Source organism: Vulpes lagopus, chromosome 2 (assembly GCF_018345385.1).
Source record: "Vulpes lagopus strain Blue_001 chromosome 2, ASM1834538v1, whole genome shotgun sequence".
NCBI classification, from domain to species: Eukaryota; Metazoa; Chordata; class Mammalia; order Carnivora; family Canidae; genus Vulpes; species Vulpes lagopus.
In genome coordinates this window covers 44,262,910-44,280,480 of record NC_054825.1, presented here as the reverse complement: position 1 = coordinate 44,280,480, position 17,571 = coordinate 44,262,910, and the positions used below count along the sequence as shown (strand labels likewise).

The 17,571-nt window shown below is 55.6% G+C and overlaps 1 protein-coding gene across 1 annotated transcript in view; it reads left to right on the top strand.

The window, feature by feature from the left end:
- CCDC33 (coiled-coil domain containing 33) overlaps positions 1-17,571 on the top strand; it is a 104,260-nt gene that overhangs the window by 25,637 nt on the left and 61,052 nt on the right. The window contains exons 4-6 of the mRNA XM_041738670.1: positions 9,267-9,400; positions 13,765-13,874; positions 15,938-16,054. Of these exons, the coding sequence (XP_041594604.1) occupies positions 9,267-9,400; positions 13,765-13,874; positions 15,938-16,054 (361 nt within the window). The remainder of the gene's footprint in view (positions 1-9,266; positions 9,401-13,764; positions 13,875-15,937; positions 16,055-17,571) is intronic.

Genomic DNA, 17,571 nt, shown 5'->3' with positions numbered 1-17,571 from the left:
AACCTCACTTCCTGACTTGATCTTCATGCAGTTGGTCACCCCTCTCAGAAGGGGAGTGTTGGGGCAGCCCAGGTGGCTCAGCGTTTTAGCACTGCCTTCAGCCCAGGGCCTGATCCTGGAGACACAGGGTCGAGTCCTGTGTGGGGCTCCCTGCATGGAGCCTGCTTCTCCCTCTGCCTGTGTCTCTGCCTCTCTCTGTATCTCTCATGAATAAATAAATAAAATCTTAAAAAAAAAAAAAAAAAGAAGGGGTGTGTTGGCATCAGGGTCCTAACCCAGACTTCCAGAGAAGATCCAGTGACCAGTCTAAAGACCCCTCCTGGGATCTGGATTGCCCAGACCTTCACCCATCCAGCTGTGGGCCTTGGCCAAAGGCCCCAGAGGACAGGGATTCCAGCAGGGTGGGTGGAGGCCTGGCATGACTCACAGATGACCCGGGAGCTTGCCTCAGCAGCCAGAGGGTTGGGCTCAGCAAAAATAATAATACGCAGTGACAGTGATCATGGGACAGCACCAGGAATAAAGCAGCCCCCATTTGCTGACAGTGGCCCATGATGAGCTCTCAGAGAGCTCGGTTCTCCTTGCACTCTGGCTTTTATACAGCCGCCCCGGCAGACAGGTTGCATAAGCCCCATGTGATGGCCAAAGAGGTCAAGACCCAGGGACATGAAGGGCCTTGTCTGAGGTCACATGGCTGGCCAGTGAAAGTGGAGCAGATGAAGATAAGTGTCTCCCATTTGGCCACTAGCAACTCACTCTGGTAGAGCTGCTTCCCTCCCAGTAGGATGCTTGTAGAAAAAGGCACAGTGCTGGGGAGAAGGCCCAGGGAGGCCTGAGAATCTCAGGTCTTATCTCCCCTGCAGGGACCCCAGCCTATGGCGTGGCCTGACCTATCTGCACCTGCTCCAAATGATGTCAATCCCTCGAGGCTCAGAGCCTCAGAATTTTTGTTCAGTGAGAACATCCCTGTATCCCAGAGCTGTAAACACAGCTGGTACCAGAGATTAAAACGGGGGGGGGGGGCTGCCTGAGAACCCCACCAGCCAGACTGAAGCCACAAGGCCTTTCCAGATGTTCCCCTATCACCGATGTGCAGGGCCCTGAGGTCTTCTCACGCTTGAGACCCTTATTCAGACCCAAAAAGCAAGAGCTCTTTCCCGGAGACACCCGAATCCTGGAGAGCAGCCCAGCAGGGCAGTGCTGACCAAGAGAAGCAAGTTCTAATGGGAAGATTTCAGGCCATGAGGCGGGCCCCGGGGGACCCTCCTGGTGTCCTCACTGCATTATGCACAGGCTGTCTCATCTGCTTATTTCTGAGCATGGGCACAGCTGCTGACAGGGCCCCTCCTTCTGCCCGGGACATCGCAAGTGGCCAGAGGCTGGGTCCTCCCTCTGGGCTTTGTCTGGCTGCTGTCCCGCTGGCCTCCCACCGTGGGCTTCCAGGTCAGGTGCTGCACGGTCTGGCATCTGTCAAAGAGGGAGGCAAGCCACTGGGCGGGGAGGGCTTGGTTCCAGTTGGGCTCCTCCTGCCCTAGTGCTGTCCCTCTTTATGTCTCCTCCCAGCCCCTGCACACACTGAGCTTCCATCAGAAGAGGGCCCCGGGGGTGACGAGTCAGTGCCTTCAGGCAGAAGGAGCCAGCTCCGCAGATGCTCAAAGCAGCCGACTGGCTGTGCGGGTCCAAGCACGGGGCCTCTTCAGAGGAGCGCCTGGTCCGCACTGAGGTTGCGCCTGGAGGAATGCGGGCTTCGGTTGCCCGCCCTTTCCACTTCTCATGAGAAGCCAGAAATCCAGACTGTGGAGTGCAATCAGCTAGTTTTTACATGCAGCCCAGACACCTGGGCTCAGCTGACTCCTCGGGCCTCCCCTCGCGTCTGCCCCCGCTGAAACCTGGGCCCGCCCAACTCAACCTCAGCATCCCACTTCCCCGCATCCTCTTCTGCCTGGGGCCGCTGGTCTCCCCGCGGATGCCCGTTCTCTCTACAGGACTCCCAGACAACCCCCCTTCCTGAAGCCCCCTCTTTCTTCGTTTCTAGGACAAGCCTCTCCTGATGCCCTCTTCTCCCTTGAGCCACTCCTGTGTGGCATCCTTCTTCCCTATACTCTGGACGTTTTGGTGCTCCCTACCCAGTCCTTGGCTTCTCCCTGGACCTCTGCTCCCCTGGGAGGAGAGGAGATCTTCCTCCTCCCAGGCGAGCCCCAGGCCCCATCCCCAAGGCCCAGGAATGGATAGATCCAGCCCAGGCCTCTCTCCTGGCTCCAGCCCCACGGACTCACCTGTACACTCCACCTCAGACTCACACTCAGCCTTCCCCAGACTGGCCTTGTCACCTCCCGCCCCCCACCCCGCCAATAGCTGGGGTTCACCAACCCTCCAGAAACCTGTGAGGTGTGGAACACAATTACGTGGAGGAGCTGAGCTCAGAGATGTTTAAAGGATGAACCACAAAGCCAGTAGGCAGCGGGGCCGGGGCTGAAAGCACAGTCTGTGAGCCCGAGCGTCAATCCATCTGGCCTTCAGCGTGACAGGCCCAGAGGTGCTCAGGAGCCTATGGGGTTTTATCCCTGGGGAGGGCAGGCTGTGGCTGCTCCCAAACAAAGGTGGGGACAGATCCACTGCTGGCCCTAGATGAGCAGAAAGGCTGGCTGTCCTGCATCTCCCTCCCTCATCACTCATTGTCTGACTTTCGGGCAGCTCTGGGGCCTGCGGGAAGTGCCGGGCACATGCCAGGGTGCTCTGGGGGGCTGGAGTAGCAGGGCCTGGGGCCAGCCTGTGACTGTGAGCGGGGGCCCTTGGGATGGTCAGTGTAGCCAGGAAAACCAGACCCAGGATCGGGCCCCGGAGTCCCAGGACCTTGGGGGGCTCAGTCTCCACAGCTGAGCTCTGCTTCCCTCCTTTTGAGGACATGCTCTTGGGCTAGGACTTGAGACCTGAGGCCTCCTCCCAGCCCAAGAGCTGCTCCTGAGGCCGTACTGAGAAGCTGCCCTGATTTAGAACAGGTTCCAACACAGGACACCCGGGTGGCTCAGTGGGTGAGCGTCTGCCTTGGGCTCAGGTTGTGACCCCAGGGTCCTGGGATCAAGTCCCACATCGGGCTCCCTGCATGGAGCCTACTTCTCCCTCTGCCTGTGTCTCTGCCTCTGTGTGTGTGTGTCTCTCATGAGTAAATAAATAAAATCTTTAAAAAAAAAATAGACTAGGGTCCCAACAGCCTGGGCCAGGGGCTGGCCTAGCAGAGCTGGACAGGAAGGGCTGCCTCTGTCCCTGTGTGAGGACCCAAATGTCTGCCACCCCTTCCCTCATTCAACAAGCATTTGCTGGGTCCCACTGTGCCCAGGTGGGAACTGGAAACAGTTCCCGCAGTGGAAAGTCCCTGTGTGTGAGGAGCTCACTGTCACAGTCCGGGGTGGGAGGGGCCGTGCACTAAACAGATCACACTCACTCATCCTTTGCCCACAGACTCCCAAGGCAGAAGGCAGCTGAGCAGGCTCCAGACCCCTGGGCATCGGGACCCCTTGGGGAAGGCTGGTCTCTTCCGGAAGGGGGCAGGAGGCAGGCTCTGTGTCTGAGATGCCAGACCCAGACCTTGGACTGAATGCCATGCAAGTTAAGCCAAAAACAAGAATCAGAATGATTCAGGTCACTCCCCTGAGGTTGGGAAGTTCACCTCTATGTCTGCCCACATTCCTCCTCCCGAAGACAGCATCCACAAGAGAGGGGGTGTTCAGAGTAATCCATCATGAATGAGAGTGAAGCCTCCCAAGCAGGGCTGTTTCACCCAGGCCTGTACCTCACCAAGGGACTGTCATTCTGCCCTGTAGGGCCATTGTACAGCCTAACAGCTGGACCCTCTCCCGTTTGCCCAAGAAGATGGTTCTCGAGCCCCCTTACCAAGCTAGGCCACAGGGTGGACCACAGCTGGACACTCCCAAGGCTAGCAGATAGCTCTTGGCCACCCACCTCCACCCCCACCCCCACCCCCGCCTCGGCAGACAATGCCCGACAGGCTGGGCCTGGAGTCTGGCTTTGCACCCATCACAGAATTCGAGGTTTCCCCTGGGTTGTGTGGAGAGAATACCCCTGCCCTGCTGCCTCCCTGAGCACGGAGAGGGGTACACGGTGGACCGTGCGGGTCTTCCTTGAGAACAGTGGGATTGTTTCAGATGACCTATGTATGGGTAGGAAGGTGGGGAGCAGCATTCTTGTTTTGTAGAAAACCTGTCCCCTCTGCCGGGGTGCTCATCCCAGAGTCCCTGGCAACACCTCGTTTCTGATCTTCAGAGCAGACCCCACTGGCTGCAGGACTGGCAGAGGGGAGCAGCCGCGCCCACGTGGAAGGGGAGCTGGCTGGCCTCCAGGGCTCCAGAGTCAGCTCTTCCCTCAATCGGGGCCCACCTGTAGTGGTGTAGCACCATCAGCAATTAGTGATGGTTCATTAGAGTCCAATTAATAAATGAAACCCAGGATGAGAGCCATTGCTTTGCTAAGGATACCAGCCCTGCTCTTGCCTAAAGTGGCAGCCTCCCAAGAGCTCAGAGCCCACAAGAACCAGCTGCCCTGGGGGCTGGGGGAGGGGCACCCACTGGGCAGGCGCCAATGATGACCTCGGGGGCCAAGTGCATCCCTGCCTGGAATCCTCGCTCCTCTTTGTGGAGCCCTGGCCGCGTCTTCTGGCCCAGCAATCCCAGGGGAGCTGGGCCAAGGCCAGAGGAGGGCAGGGTTTTGCCCTCCTTCCTGCTGGCCTCAGAGGACAATGCACATGAGTATGGAGAGAAGAGGGCTGGAGAAGGAGCGAGGTCAGGGAGGACCACAAGCCTCACTCCTCTGACTCCCCCAGCCCATGGTCCCAGCACACGGACCCTGGATGAGCCAGCTGTGCCCTCCCAGCACCTGCCCCTGAGACTGCTCAGGCCTCTCAGCCTCAGGCCCCATCCTCCAATTGGAAAGGTCCTCCTCTCCATCTCTGCAAGCCCTGCATCCTCCAAGAAGCCTTGCCTCCCTAGTCCAGCCCCGGCAGGGTCACAAACCCAAGAATCCAGCCTTTGGATCCAGCCAAAGGCTGGCCTTTGACCGTTCAGGTGACCGTCTCTGCAGGGGCCGAGTCTCCCTTCCTACCCCTGTTGCGTGAGGCCGGGCAGGAGACAAGTCATTGGGTTTTTCTGTGCCTTCCAGGGATGGAAGTAGGTCTGTGCCTGGGAGTCTGGCTGCCTCTTAGGCTTCCGGGGGATGGGGAGGCTGGCCTTGCCGGCGCAGAGGCCAGCGGAGAGGGTACAGGTAGAGGGGAATTGCCCTGACGTCTCAGGACAGAATTGGGCCCAATCATGACATACCTGGCACCTGGCCTGGAGGACTCTCAATCTGAACCAGTTTCCTCACCTTCTCTAAGTTTCCCAGGTGAGCAAGCAGTAGGACTGTGAAGGATCAGGTCAAAAGACGGCAAGACGTCTTCTACCATCCATCCACCTAAAGCTTCCAACCTTTGTCCATCCTGGTTCTGCCTGCCTACCTCCTTCCTCGAGGCTCCTGGGAACATCCCTCTGGTCTTTCAGGATTCAGAGTCCTGCCTAGCTGGGACCCCAGCAGCCAGAACAGACCCCCGTTGGGGTCCTCCCCTTACCCTTGCTCTCCTAGGGGCTGCCCTGGGATCAACCCTCAGGACAAGCCAGGGAGTCCGCATCCTGGGCTTCCAAAGCCTTGCCCTGCAGGCAGCCAGACCTTGACAGCTGTTCATGCTCCATACCTTGGGGAGTGTGGGAGACCAAGCAGACAGGGAGGGCAAGTGCAGGGTTGGGGGGGGCTTAGAGACCTAGGAAGCAGCTTGAGGGCTGGCACACTGTGGGTGTGGAGACGGGTATCCTGTGGCACCCAGACTTCCCGGGGGAAGCCTCTGTGTCTGTGTAAGCAAGTCTCCATGCACGCACACACCTGCTTGTGCTGGTGGAGGGGAACCCGAGGAGGCGGAGGAACTGATCAGGGGAAACTTTCCACAGGCAGGACAATGGCACACACAGGTCCCACCCCTCGAGGGTGTGCTCTAGCAGCGGGCCTTCCAGAGGATGGGTATGGGGAGTGGCTGGGGAGCTTGCACTCTCCCCATCAGTGCCCCGTGCTTCCCCACCGCTCACCTCCCTGATGGCTGCAGCCCCTGGGGACCAGACCATGAACCTCCCTTAATTACAGCCCCAAGAAGGAAAGCAAAATCCATCTTCTTCCTTCCTGCTCCCAGATGTACTTGGGCCTCAATCCCATTCTCTTGCTTGGGTGGGAGCCCCAGAGCCTCCTGACTGGGAGGAGTGTGCTGGGGGGTGGGTCTGGTAGAGATAGGGTCCTTCCCCCCCTGCCATCCCCCACAGCCTAGGGACCAGGATTGCTCAACTGTGCCTCTGAACCCAACTCCAGTTCCATCCTGGTGTGACTGCCCGCCCCCCATGGCTGGATTAAGTCTGAGCCCCAGGACAGCAGGCAGCACCACGCAGCTCCCCCAGGGCCTGCGTGCTACAGCCAGGCCAGGGCATTAGGGACGAGAGGCAGGATCCTGCTCTTGCAGCTGGGCCACACGGGTGCAGGTCCTGAAGGGGCCCCTGGGCTCAGAAACTGCCCTGGGAGACCTGAGCCCCATCAGGGGCTGGGCATCCTAGAACCCAGCCTCCCACATACCCAGCTCAGGGTACAGATTGGGGACTAGGAGCAAGGGGTGAGCCGGCCCCCTTCACCCCTCGAGATCTCCAGTTTCTAGAATAGCATCAAGGCCTACAGGAGTCAGCTGTGCCAGGAGAAGCCATTACCCTGACGGCCTCCCTCCACCTGCTAAAAGCCTCCCTCCTTCTCCTGGGGCCTCACCCCTCCTAAGTTATTTGGCCCCCACTCACCTAGCCCCTGCAGACCTCTTTGATGTGTGTCTTGGGGGAAGGGAGGAAAGAGATGCTCGCTTACCCCCTCCTAGGCCTGAGCAGAGTCAGCACCAGCCCTCTCCCTTGGCCTTGTCTGTTGCCGACCCCCATCTCTTGCTACCTGGAAGCCCTCCTGCCAGAAGCCCAGGAGCTTGTGAGAGAAGGGGAGGGAACAAGAGGCTGAGCACCTCGGGATGGTGGAAGACAGGCTGGCAAGTACAGGTCCTGGCTTCCAACCTGACCTGCTGTCACTGCACTGCTGGTGACTCGAGTCCCCTGCTCACCGCTGTGTCTGTCTGCTCTGGCCACTGGCAAGCGCCCAGGGACACACACACCAGGTGCTCATGCAGGAGCAGGTTGGATGTTTACAGTGCAGAGGGTTGATTTCGTCCTTACACAGAATGTAAGGCACAGGGTGGCGGGAGGAGGGCTCAGATTGCTCCCCTGAGGGAGCAGAGGTCATCAAGTCGTTGGAAGGAAGGGCGCTCCAGTGCCTCCCAGCCTTGATGCCTTCTCTCCAGCCTGGCAGGCTCCCACACAGCCCCTCCGCAGGTGTGGGGAGGCCTGGTGTCTGGGAGATGCGAGCTCCTCAAGCTCCTCGTGCTCCTCGTCTTAGCCCTCCTGCAAGGCTCCCAGCCCCTGCCAGGCCACTCTGGGTCAGTGACCTTTGAGAAACATCCATCTTGTTTCACAAATGAGGGAATAACATGAACTGAGGCCTTTCTTCCTGGTCCGTGTAACCACCCTGGGAGGGAGGGTGCCCTGACAGAGCAGGACACTGAGGCCCAGAGAGGGCAGGTGGCCTGGTCAAGAGGCAACTGTGGGCTCAGACCAGTTGTGTGGGTCCCTGAAGCCGGTGCTCTCTCAGGGACTCCATACCATGGTCACAGCAGCCAGAGAGCCCCCCCCCCGCAGTGGTAGATCCAGACTGGGGGTCAAGATGGGGGGACACCAGGCCAAAAGCAATTAAAGCGGCCATGCACTTACACATACGAATGCATTCCCTGCCCACAATGGCCCTGGGTTACCAGCCCCATTTTCACAAATGAGGGAATCAAAGCTCAGCAAGACCTTGCCAAAGTCACACAGCCACTAAGGGGCAGAGCTGGGATTTTGGAACTCCAGGGACCCTGTTGTCATCACCAGGCCACACTGGCCCTCCGCTGAAGCAGAGGGAGTTTGGAGACAGGACTGGCAAGAACAGTTGCCCGCAGGCATCCAGTAGGCGAGCTGGGAGCAAAGACCCAGGCTGCTAGATCCCTCAGGTCCAGAGGTCGGAGGAAGCAGTGAGGACCTGGGGGTGGGGGGAGCCAGAAGGCTTCCTGGAGGACAGGCTGGGCTGCGAAGGCCACTAGCAGGTTTAGCTCCCACATGGGGCACATTGGCTCTGAGCTCCTGGGCCAACTCGCCCACCCCACACTCCCCTTGGGGGCCTCCAGGGGTGGGTCCGAGGCTGGTGAGGACACCATCTGTGCTTCCCGCCTCCCCGCCTAGGAAACCACTGTGCATGGCACCTTCCCCTCCCAGGTCCCTGGTGTGGCTCCCCTGCTCCAGGCTCTGGGATGATCCCTGCAGTTAATGTAGCAGTGCCATTTACAGCCCCACGTAATAACCTCCTCGACAGAAGAAGTATTAACTCGCTCAACTGTTTGATGGCCCAGGAGCCCAGGGACACTTAATTCAGATACCCTGTGGCATGCACTGGGTTGCAGAGGGCCCAAGCTCCCGCCTCACCTTGCACGGCCTGGCCCCGCACGACCCTTCATGGCCTGTCCCATGCCAGTGCCCAGCCCAGGGCCCCGGGCGCAGGGAGGGCTGCAGAAGGCAGGAGCATGTGTGCGCTCCATTGAAGACGCTCAGAGCCTGGGAAGCTGGGAAGCTGGGCTGAGCCTGGGGAACCTGGGCCAGCAGGTTAGAGACGCGAAGGTCAAAGAAGAAGCCAGCCAGGCGGGCACCACACAGCTGCCCTGCCCAGGGACTTCCTCCCGCTGAACAGGATCTAAAGGAGAGAGGCAGGACGGGGAGTCTATGCACACAGGCGCCTGCTGGGGAGCCCGGCCGGGCAGGGGGCAGGAAGTCAGACAGGCAAGGCATCTATCCCCTCTCCCATCCCCACCCTTGGCCTCTGGTGCCCGAGTCCACAGGGAGGCCTCAGCGGTGGTCAGCAAGACAGTGTGGTCACCCGAGCAGTCAGGGGAGCTGAAGAGAGAGTCCCAGTGTCCCCTGGGCCTGGGATGACTGGAGTGTGTCTGCCTCGGAGGGAGCTCTTCATTCTTTGTCCACGCTTTGCTCAGATTTATGGACAGTGAGTCCAGGAGGGGCGAGCGGCAGGCAGGACATCCTTCCTCTGACCCAGCCTCCTCCTCCCCTCCCCAGGAAAACCACATCGGAGGACACGAAGAACCAGAATGCTAAGGCAGTCACATCTGTGACCTCAGAGCCCACCACAGCCCCCATCTGGGGGGACACGGTCAAAGTGGAGCTGCAAGCTGAGGATGCGGGGCGAGAAGGTGAGGCGGGGCGGGGGTGGGGGCCGACATGGCTGGTGTGCGCGGGAGGGGTGCAGGGCAGAGGAAGCCTCCCTCTCAACTCAGCTGGAAGCCACCTGAACACCTCTTTGGGCTCAGTTAAAAGCACTTTAAAGGAAAAAAAAAACATAATACTGTCATGCCTCATCTCCTCAGTCTGCTCGAAAAATGAGTTGTTCCACATAAATGAATTTTCCAGACAATGAAAGCTTATCTTTTTATGGCCACTGTTATCATCTTCATGGTTGTTATTACTACCGTCTCCCACTGAACCAGCGCATTACAGCTTCCTGGCACATCCCCACACGTGGCTCGCTGGAGTCACACCTCCTGGGAGAAGTGATGCTGCTCCCATTGCTTAGGTGGGAGCGCTGAGGTTCAGGGAACATCAATTACTGGCTCAAGCTCAGGCAGCCAGTAAATGGAAAGCCTGGGAACAGCACATGTGCTCTTACTGCAGTTCCAGTGTTCGAGCTGCTTCCCCAGAATGGCTCCTCATCCTGCCCTGTCTTCTCGGCACTGCCCACTGTCACAGAGAGCAGTGTTCCCGTGCTTCCTGAGGGCAAGGTGCACTCTTCTAGAAACTGCCTGATAGTTCTTGCTCCCCCACCCCACCCCTAGAAGCATTTCCAGTCCTGCCTTTTAGCAAATTCTAACACTGTAGGTAATTTAAGTTTTTCAAGTTGGGGCTCATACCAAAATCTCCAGGTGCCTGTGTATGTGTGTGCACTCATGGTTTCCACTGTTGGGCGAGAGCTCAGGCTGGGCACACAGGAGTAGAGACTGGCAGATGCCAGGAAGCTGTGGACACTGGCATCAGGCTTCGTCAGCAAGAAGCCTTGAGGCGGTGCTTCTCCCTACAGGCTCCCCTCAGAGGACCAGCTTTCCTTCTGCTCTTGAAATCTCACTAGGACTTAGAGCTCCTGTCTGCCTCACAAAGAACAGAGAGCAGCTGCTACAGACCAGGGAGCAGGAGAGGAACAAAGCACAGGAGGCACACCAGTAAAAGGGGAAGGAGCTAGATGTGGGTCAAGCCAGAGGATATTTTTCTGCCTATAAAGGGATAAGTGGGGCTGTGGAGGTGAATTAAGAACACGTGGAAGAGGAGGGGAGTGCCTGGGTGGCTCAGTCGGTTAGGTGTCTGCCTTTGGCTCAGGTCACGAGCCCAGGGTCCTGGGATGGAGCCCTGAGTCAGGCTCCCTGCTCAGGGAGGAACCTGCTTCTCCCTCTCCCTCTGCTGCATCCCTTGCATGTGCTCTCGCTCTCTCTTGGTCAAACAAATAAAATATTTTTTTATTTTTTATTTATTTATGATAGGAACACAGTGAGAGAGAGGCAGAGACACAGGCAGAGGGAGAAGCAGGCTCCATGCACCGGGAGCCTGACGTGGGATTCGATCCCGGATCTCCAGGATCGCGCCCTGGGCCAAAGGCAGGTGCCAAACCGCTGCACCACCCAGGGATCCCAACAAATAAAATCTTAAAAAAAAAAAAAAAAGAATATGTGGAAGAGGAGGAAAAATTATCTAGGACTTCATGCACATGAATGTGTGTGCCTGTGTGTGAACGTCTTTGTGAATGCCTGCCTATTGGCTCGTGTGTGTGAATGCGGTGTGTGGAGTGCGCGCTTGTGACTGTGCCCATAGGCTTGTGTGTCTGTGTGTCACATATACACGTACGTGCAGTCACAATGTGTTGTGTGCCTGGCAATACGCGTGTGTGTAGTGTGTGTGTATGTGTGCACGTATGCATGCATCTATGTGGCTGACAGGAAGTTAGGGGATGTGGTGAGTGATCCCTGGGCTGGGATCCCACCTTGAGCTCTACACATTTGGGGTGACTATAGGAAAGGACATGATAAGTCAGTGGCCCTGGGGCCCATCTGTGCAGCAGACAGGGGCACAGGACGCACTGCAGAAAGAATAAGAGGGTAGGGAAGCCCTCCTGGATAGGCAGGGACTATTGGCAGGCGCCTCTTTGCAGATTGAAGTAGCTGGATGCTCATTGGAACCTGGTTGGAACCGGTTGCTGTGGTGATGTCTGTGGTGGGGGTGGGGGAGACGGGCCAAGCCAAGAGGTGGCGGGGAGGGGAGGAGGTAGCTCAAGGAGGTGTTAATGAAAAGCAAAGGGGAGTTGCAGACCCATGTCAGGGCCAAAGCAGGCGGGTGACAGAAATGGCTTGTTGGCCACACAAAGGGAACAGGGGGAGGCTGGAAGGGCACAATGCCCAGAGAAGAAGCTGATGAAGCATGTTTGTAGCATGGAGACAGGAACAGGGAGGGGTGGCTGTCCATTACCCCCAGTTGCAGCTCATTTGCTGGCTGCCCACACAGAGCTTGGGGTAGGGGGAAAATGCAAATACCCCTTCTTCAGCCTCAGCAAATTCCGACCAGATTTGGGGACTTGGGGCCCATGGGTAGTGGCCATGAGGGGCTACAGTTTCCACAGCTACTGCCGAAGCTTTAGCTTGGGAGCACTGGAATCCTCCAGCTGAGTTTTTTCAGTTCTGCTCAGGGTTGGGTGAGTATACAGAGCACTACAGATGGTTAATGAGAAGGAAAATAGTGACAGCTACACGGAGCATTTGCTTAGAATTTCATAGCTTGAAAAACACATTTCCCTTCCTACAACAATATTAGGAGAAGGATAAGGTTTTTCCTTTATAAAATATTAACATTTTGCAGAACGGGAACATGGAGCTCAGAGAGGTTAAAGTGACTGACTAAAGACCACAGAGCAAGTCGGTGTGTTCGTACTGGAACCCAGGTCTCCTCTCTTCAAATCCCTTGTCTTACTCTACGTCCTGCAAGGCAACCTTAAGTCTTTTGGGTACCCATTTCCCTTTCTTTCCTTTTGGCACGGATCCCATATGGCCAGCTCTCGAAGGACTTTGGCAAGTGTCTTTCTCTCTCTATGTATCCAGGATATCTGGGGGGGGGGGGGGGGGAAGAGTAATTAGCAAACGCTGCTCCTCCTCTTCCATCTCCTCCGCCACCACATGCTCATCCAAATGACCCACCCAGTTCCAAGTGACCCAACCACACAGGGCTCCCAGCCTGCTGACCCCGCATGGCCGGCAGCTGTCCGTGGTGCTGACACGGCCTTGTCTCGAGAAGGAGGCAGGAGGCAAGGGGCTGCTCCCGTCTCCTTCAGATACACCTGTCCTTCCCATCCTTCTCCAGAACTTTTAGATGCTTCCCTCCTCCATCTCCCTTATTCTCTCCTCCTCCCTCCTTCTGTCCTTTTCCTCCTTCCCCACTTCCTCTTCTTCTTCAAACCATGGACTTCCAGAGTGGAAAGATGCCTCCAAGGTCACAAGTCCAACCTCTCCCATCAGCCATTTACTAGATCTGTGTTGGTGGTAAGTTATTTAACCTCTCTCAGCCCCACTAACATTTTTTTTAAGATTTTATTTATTTATTCATGAGAGACACAGAGAGAGAGAGAGGCAGAGACACAAGCAGAGGGAGAAGCAGGCTCACAGCAGGGAGCCGGATACGGGACTCAATCCCAGGACCCTGGGGTCATACCCTGAGCCCAAGGCAGAGGCTCAACTGCTGAGCCACCCAGGCATCCCCCCACTAACATTTTACAAACAGAGATGGTGATTCATACTTGAGGGGTTGCAGTGGGGATTTGTTGGAATAATGGCTCAGGAGCACCCATTCCCATATCTGGCATGCAGCAGGTGCTCACCAAGCAGAATCGCCATGATTATTTCCAGGTCATTGGCATTCTCCTCACAGTTCATCCTGAAGTTCATGCATTTTATGACAAAATGTAGTCTCCGTGGAGGCTGTTTTCTAAGTGGTGCATAGTTCTTCGTGTTAGACTAGTTTTCATTTCCTTGGAGTAGACTTTTGTTGATATTTGTATTGAAAGATTTCTTGAGCAGATCACATTTCCTTACTGAGACTGAGACATTTGCAACATGTGGGAGATAAGCCCTCCGCTCCCTGCCTGAGGAGCTGGTAAGAGGAAGGGGTACTACGCCTGCTTGTGTGTGTGTCTCTGTGCTAGCACATGTGTGTCTGTTGCCATGGGGGCTCCATGCTGTGTGTGCCCATCTTTGGGCTGGGTTTTTCCACCACAGGAACATCTTTGTTGCATCTTTGGATCCTAACAGCACCTAGCATGGAGACTTGCTCTGGGCTGGGGCTCACACAGTGCTTGTGAAGTTGTGTGTGTATGTCCCACATGTGTATACTTGCATGTTGGTTCCTTAATATGGCCCCTGATTTCTGCTCTCAGCTACATTCTCACCTCCCACTGGCTCACTTTACTGGGAGTGCAATGCTGGTCAGCTCAGCCCTGTTTTGAACTTGTGCTCATTTTTTCTCTTTTAAGATGTGATCCTCAAGGTGGTAGACAATAAAAAGAAAGAGGAGCTGTTGTCCTACCAAATCCCCATCAAGTACCTACGTGTCTTCCACCCCTACCACTTTGAGCTGGTGAAGGTGAGTCAGGGCCCTGGACCCTGGGCCTATGTGGGCCTGAGACAGGTAGGGGGAGAACAGGTGGGAACCACCTTGATGCCCCCAGCTATTCCTTCAGAGCTTCCCATGCTCATCCTGCAGTATGACAAGTCTTGGGCCATATGAGACTCAAGAAACCCAGCTCCTGACAGGTAGATGTGAATGATTTCCTCTTTTTTTTTTTTTTTTTGACGTGAATGATTTCCATGAGAATTCGGAATTCTCCAAATTCATCTCTGTAAAATAGCCCAGTAGCATGGAACATCTTCTACATTAAATGAATACACCAGTTAAACATATTTTTCTAGGGGCGCCTAGGTGGCTCATTTGGTTAAATGTCTGCCTTAGGCTCAGGTCATGAACCCAGGGTCCTAGGATCGAGCCCCATGTTGGGCTCTCTTCTCAGCAGGGCATCTGCTTCTCCCTTCATCCCTGCTCTCACTCATGTACTCTCTAATAAATAAATAAAATCTCTTTTTAAAAAAAGATATTTTCTGATTTCATACGTTAAAAGTGGGAATATGGGATCCCTGGGTGGCTCAGCGGTTTGGCGCCTGCCTTTGGCCCAGGGCGCGATCCTGGAGACCCGGGATCGAATCCCACATCGGGCTCCCGGTGCATGGAGCCTGCTTCTCCCTCTGCCTGTGTCTCTGCCTCTCTCTCTCTCTCTGACTATCATGAATAAATAAATAAAATCTTTAAAAAAATAAAAATAAAAATAAAAGTGGGAATATATCTAAAAATCAAAGAAATACAGTATTTACAGAGTACCTAGTATGTCCCAGGTCCTGAGCTAGACACCATCTCTAATCCTCAAGGTGAATTACATTTTGCATACATAGGGCTGGAGACCCAGAGAGAGGAATCCTCTCAACATGGGTGACAGAGCAAATGAGTAGCAGAGTGGAGGGTGAGCCCGGGTCACACTGTCTCCCAGGTCAGTTCTTTCTGTGCTGTCTCCACACACTGCCTTGGCAGGAGGAAGGCCCCGGAAATTTGGGACATATGGGAGGGAAACTGTTCCCTGGAGTGCACCCCTCTAGTAGGCAGCTGGGCATGAGCCTGAGTGAGGAGCCGCAGGTGCCTTAGTCCGTGGCCTGAGCTCCCCAGGACAGCTCCCCCACCGACTCCCTCTCCCCAGTGCTGATTGGTGGAAGGGAGAACTCACTCTTTCAGTGCTCAAGTACTTAGTAAGTACCTACTGTGTGCTAGGCACTGGACCAGAGATGAACAGAAGCACTACTTTCCCTTCAATGTGCACTCAAAAAAAAAAAAAAAAAAAGTGCACTCCAGACCCCTATTGTGGTTTGGAGTAAAGAACAATGTGGTGTAAGATTGCCTGGGCTCCTATCGGGGGTCTGCGTCTTGCTAAGTATATATCCATAGGAAGCTGCTTAACCCCCTAGGTCTCTGCTTCTCATTGGCAAACTAGAGAGACATTGAGCATCCATTTGGTCAGTCAAATGCAACAATTGGGCGTCAAGCCCCTAGCAAAATACCTGACACATAGTGGTGCTCACTTTGGGTTAGTTCTGTTCCTTTCTTCCCTCCCCACTTCCCATCAGGCCCTGCACCAGTCTTCTTTCCAAGCACCTCCTCAACCATGGCCTTGGGGTCTTTACCTTCCATAAGCCCCTTCCCTAAGCCTGGATGAGGTACCTGGGACAGGCAGGGACAGGAAGGCCCAGAGAGATCAGTGAGTGACTCACCTGGAAGACTCAGCACTTTAGCTGTGATTCTGCGATCATCACCCAGGCCCTCTGGCTCTCTGGCCACTTCAAAACACAGGCCTTGTTATCACACCTTCATGAAGAGAGCAGTCAGGCAGTGGTCCTTGTGAGGGTGATGAAATATTCAAATAGAAAAGGAAAGATTTATTATATTGATCTTGGAAGGGCTCGCGGGGACCATGAGCTTTAATTATCAGCTTGGAGCCCCGGTGGAGCAATGCCAAGTGATTGTCTACAGAGGGCTGGATTTATGGCAGGGCCTGCCCCTTAGTCACTCTCCTTCTTGTGTGTCTTCTTCCCTCACCCTGTCCCCAGGCCGCCCAGTCCGGAAAAGCTGAGGAAGCCACTGCCAAGACCCACCTGTACGCGACCGTCGTTCGGAAGGGCAGCTTCTTCCCCCGCTACATCGGCAGCAACCACACAGCTCTGGAGGTTCCAAGACTGGGGTCCCTGGGGGGGAGAAGGGGAGGAGGGAAGGGGCAAACTTTGAGCAACATCCAAGCCCTGCCCTTCGCCACCTCTGATTAGCCTGACTTTGTGAGGCAGAGAGGGGTATCTGGGAAAGAAACCAAGGAGGGAAAAAGCAACAGGGCTTTACAAGAATAGCCAAAATAGGGACGCCTGGGTGGCTCAGTGGTTGAGCACCTGCCTTCGGCCCAGGGCGCAACCCTGGAGTCCCAGGATCGAGTCCTGCGTTGGGCTCCCTGCATGGAGCCTGCTTCTCCCTCTGCCTGTGTCTCTGTGTCTCTCATGAATAAGTAAATAAAATCTTTAAAAAAAGGAATAACCAAAATATTTTGTGAAGAACAAGCCCTGGGATGACAGGGATAGGGATAGAGATGAAAATGAGGCCTAACCTTTCCCAGCATTTCCGGACACAGTCCTGCCCTAACGTTGCCATCTCTTGTTCTGCTCCACACACACTGTGAAGGGAGGATGGAGAATCACCAAAGGCTTCTGTCTGCCTGAATCTCATGTGGGGGGGAAGCCCCCACTTTGGCCCATATTCTCTGTTTTCTCTCCTGATCTAGGGCGTACAACCCTATAGTCACCTTGTATGCTAGTGCAGGTCAGCCCTGCAGGTTCCCTCTGTTCCAGTCTCCCTCCCTTTTACATTGTGTCCTTTCCTGAGACCTGCCAGCAATCCTCTCTCTCTCTCTCTCTCTCTCTCTCTCTCTCACACACACACACACACACACACACACACACACACACACACGAAACAAGGAAGAGTGGCCACAGCTCGACCTTGCCGTTCCCAGGCCACACCCCACAGTGAAAAGGCCATTTGCTTAAGACCCAGCAGAACCCTGGCCTGCAGGAGTCTCCACGGAGGACCCATCCTACTCCCACCCCAGCCCCCAGAATTACTGGTATAGAGTCTCTAGCGCTCCACCTACCCCTTGGCCCCAGCACAGCTGTCCCCCCTTCTGGTTCTGATGGCAGACTGGAGAGCACAGTGGGAAGAGAAATTGCTTCTGTTACTTATTGGCTGTCATGAGCAAGTGGGCTTGGGCAGCTATCTCATTCACACCTGACCATTCAGCGCTGAACAGGTGTAAATTAGCCACGACCACCCACCTCTCAGAGGCCTACTCTCAGCCCCTACACCTGTTGGAGCCCCTGTGAGTTCTAGGGCCTGACAGCCCTGCAGTGGACTCCCCCAGCCCAGACTCCTGGCCCCACTCAAAGTTTGAAATACCCACATCAGATCCAGTCCTTTGAATCTGGGTCAGGGATTCAGTCTCCAGGGACCCCAGTGAACCCTGAAAGGCCCTAAGCACTTAAAAAAAAAAGATTTTATTTATTCATAAGAGACACACAGAGAGAGGCAGAGACACAGGCAGAGGGAGAAGCAGGCTCCCTGTGGGGAGCCCGATGCGGGATTTGATTCCAGGACTCCGGGATCACACCCTGAGCCAAAGGAAGACGCTCAACCACTGAGCCAC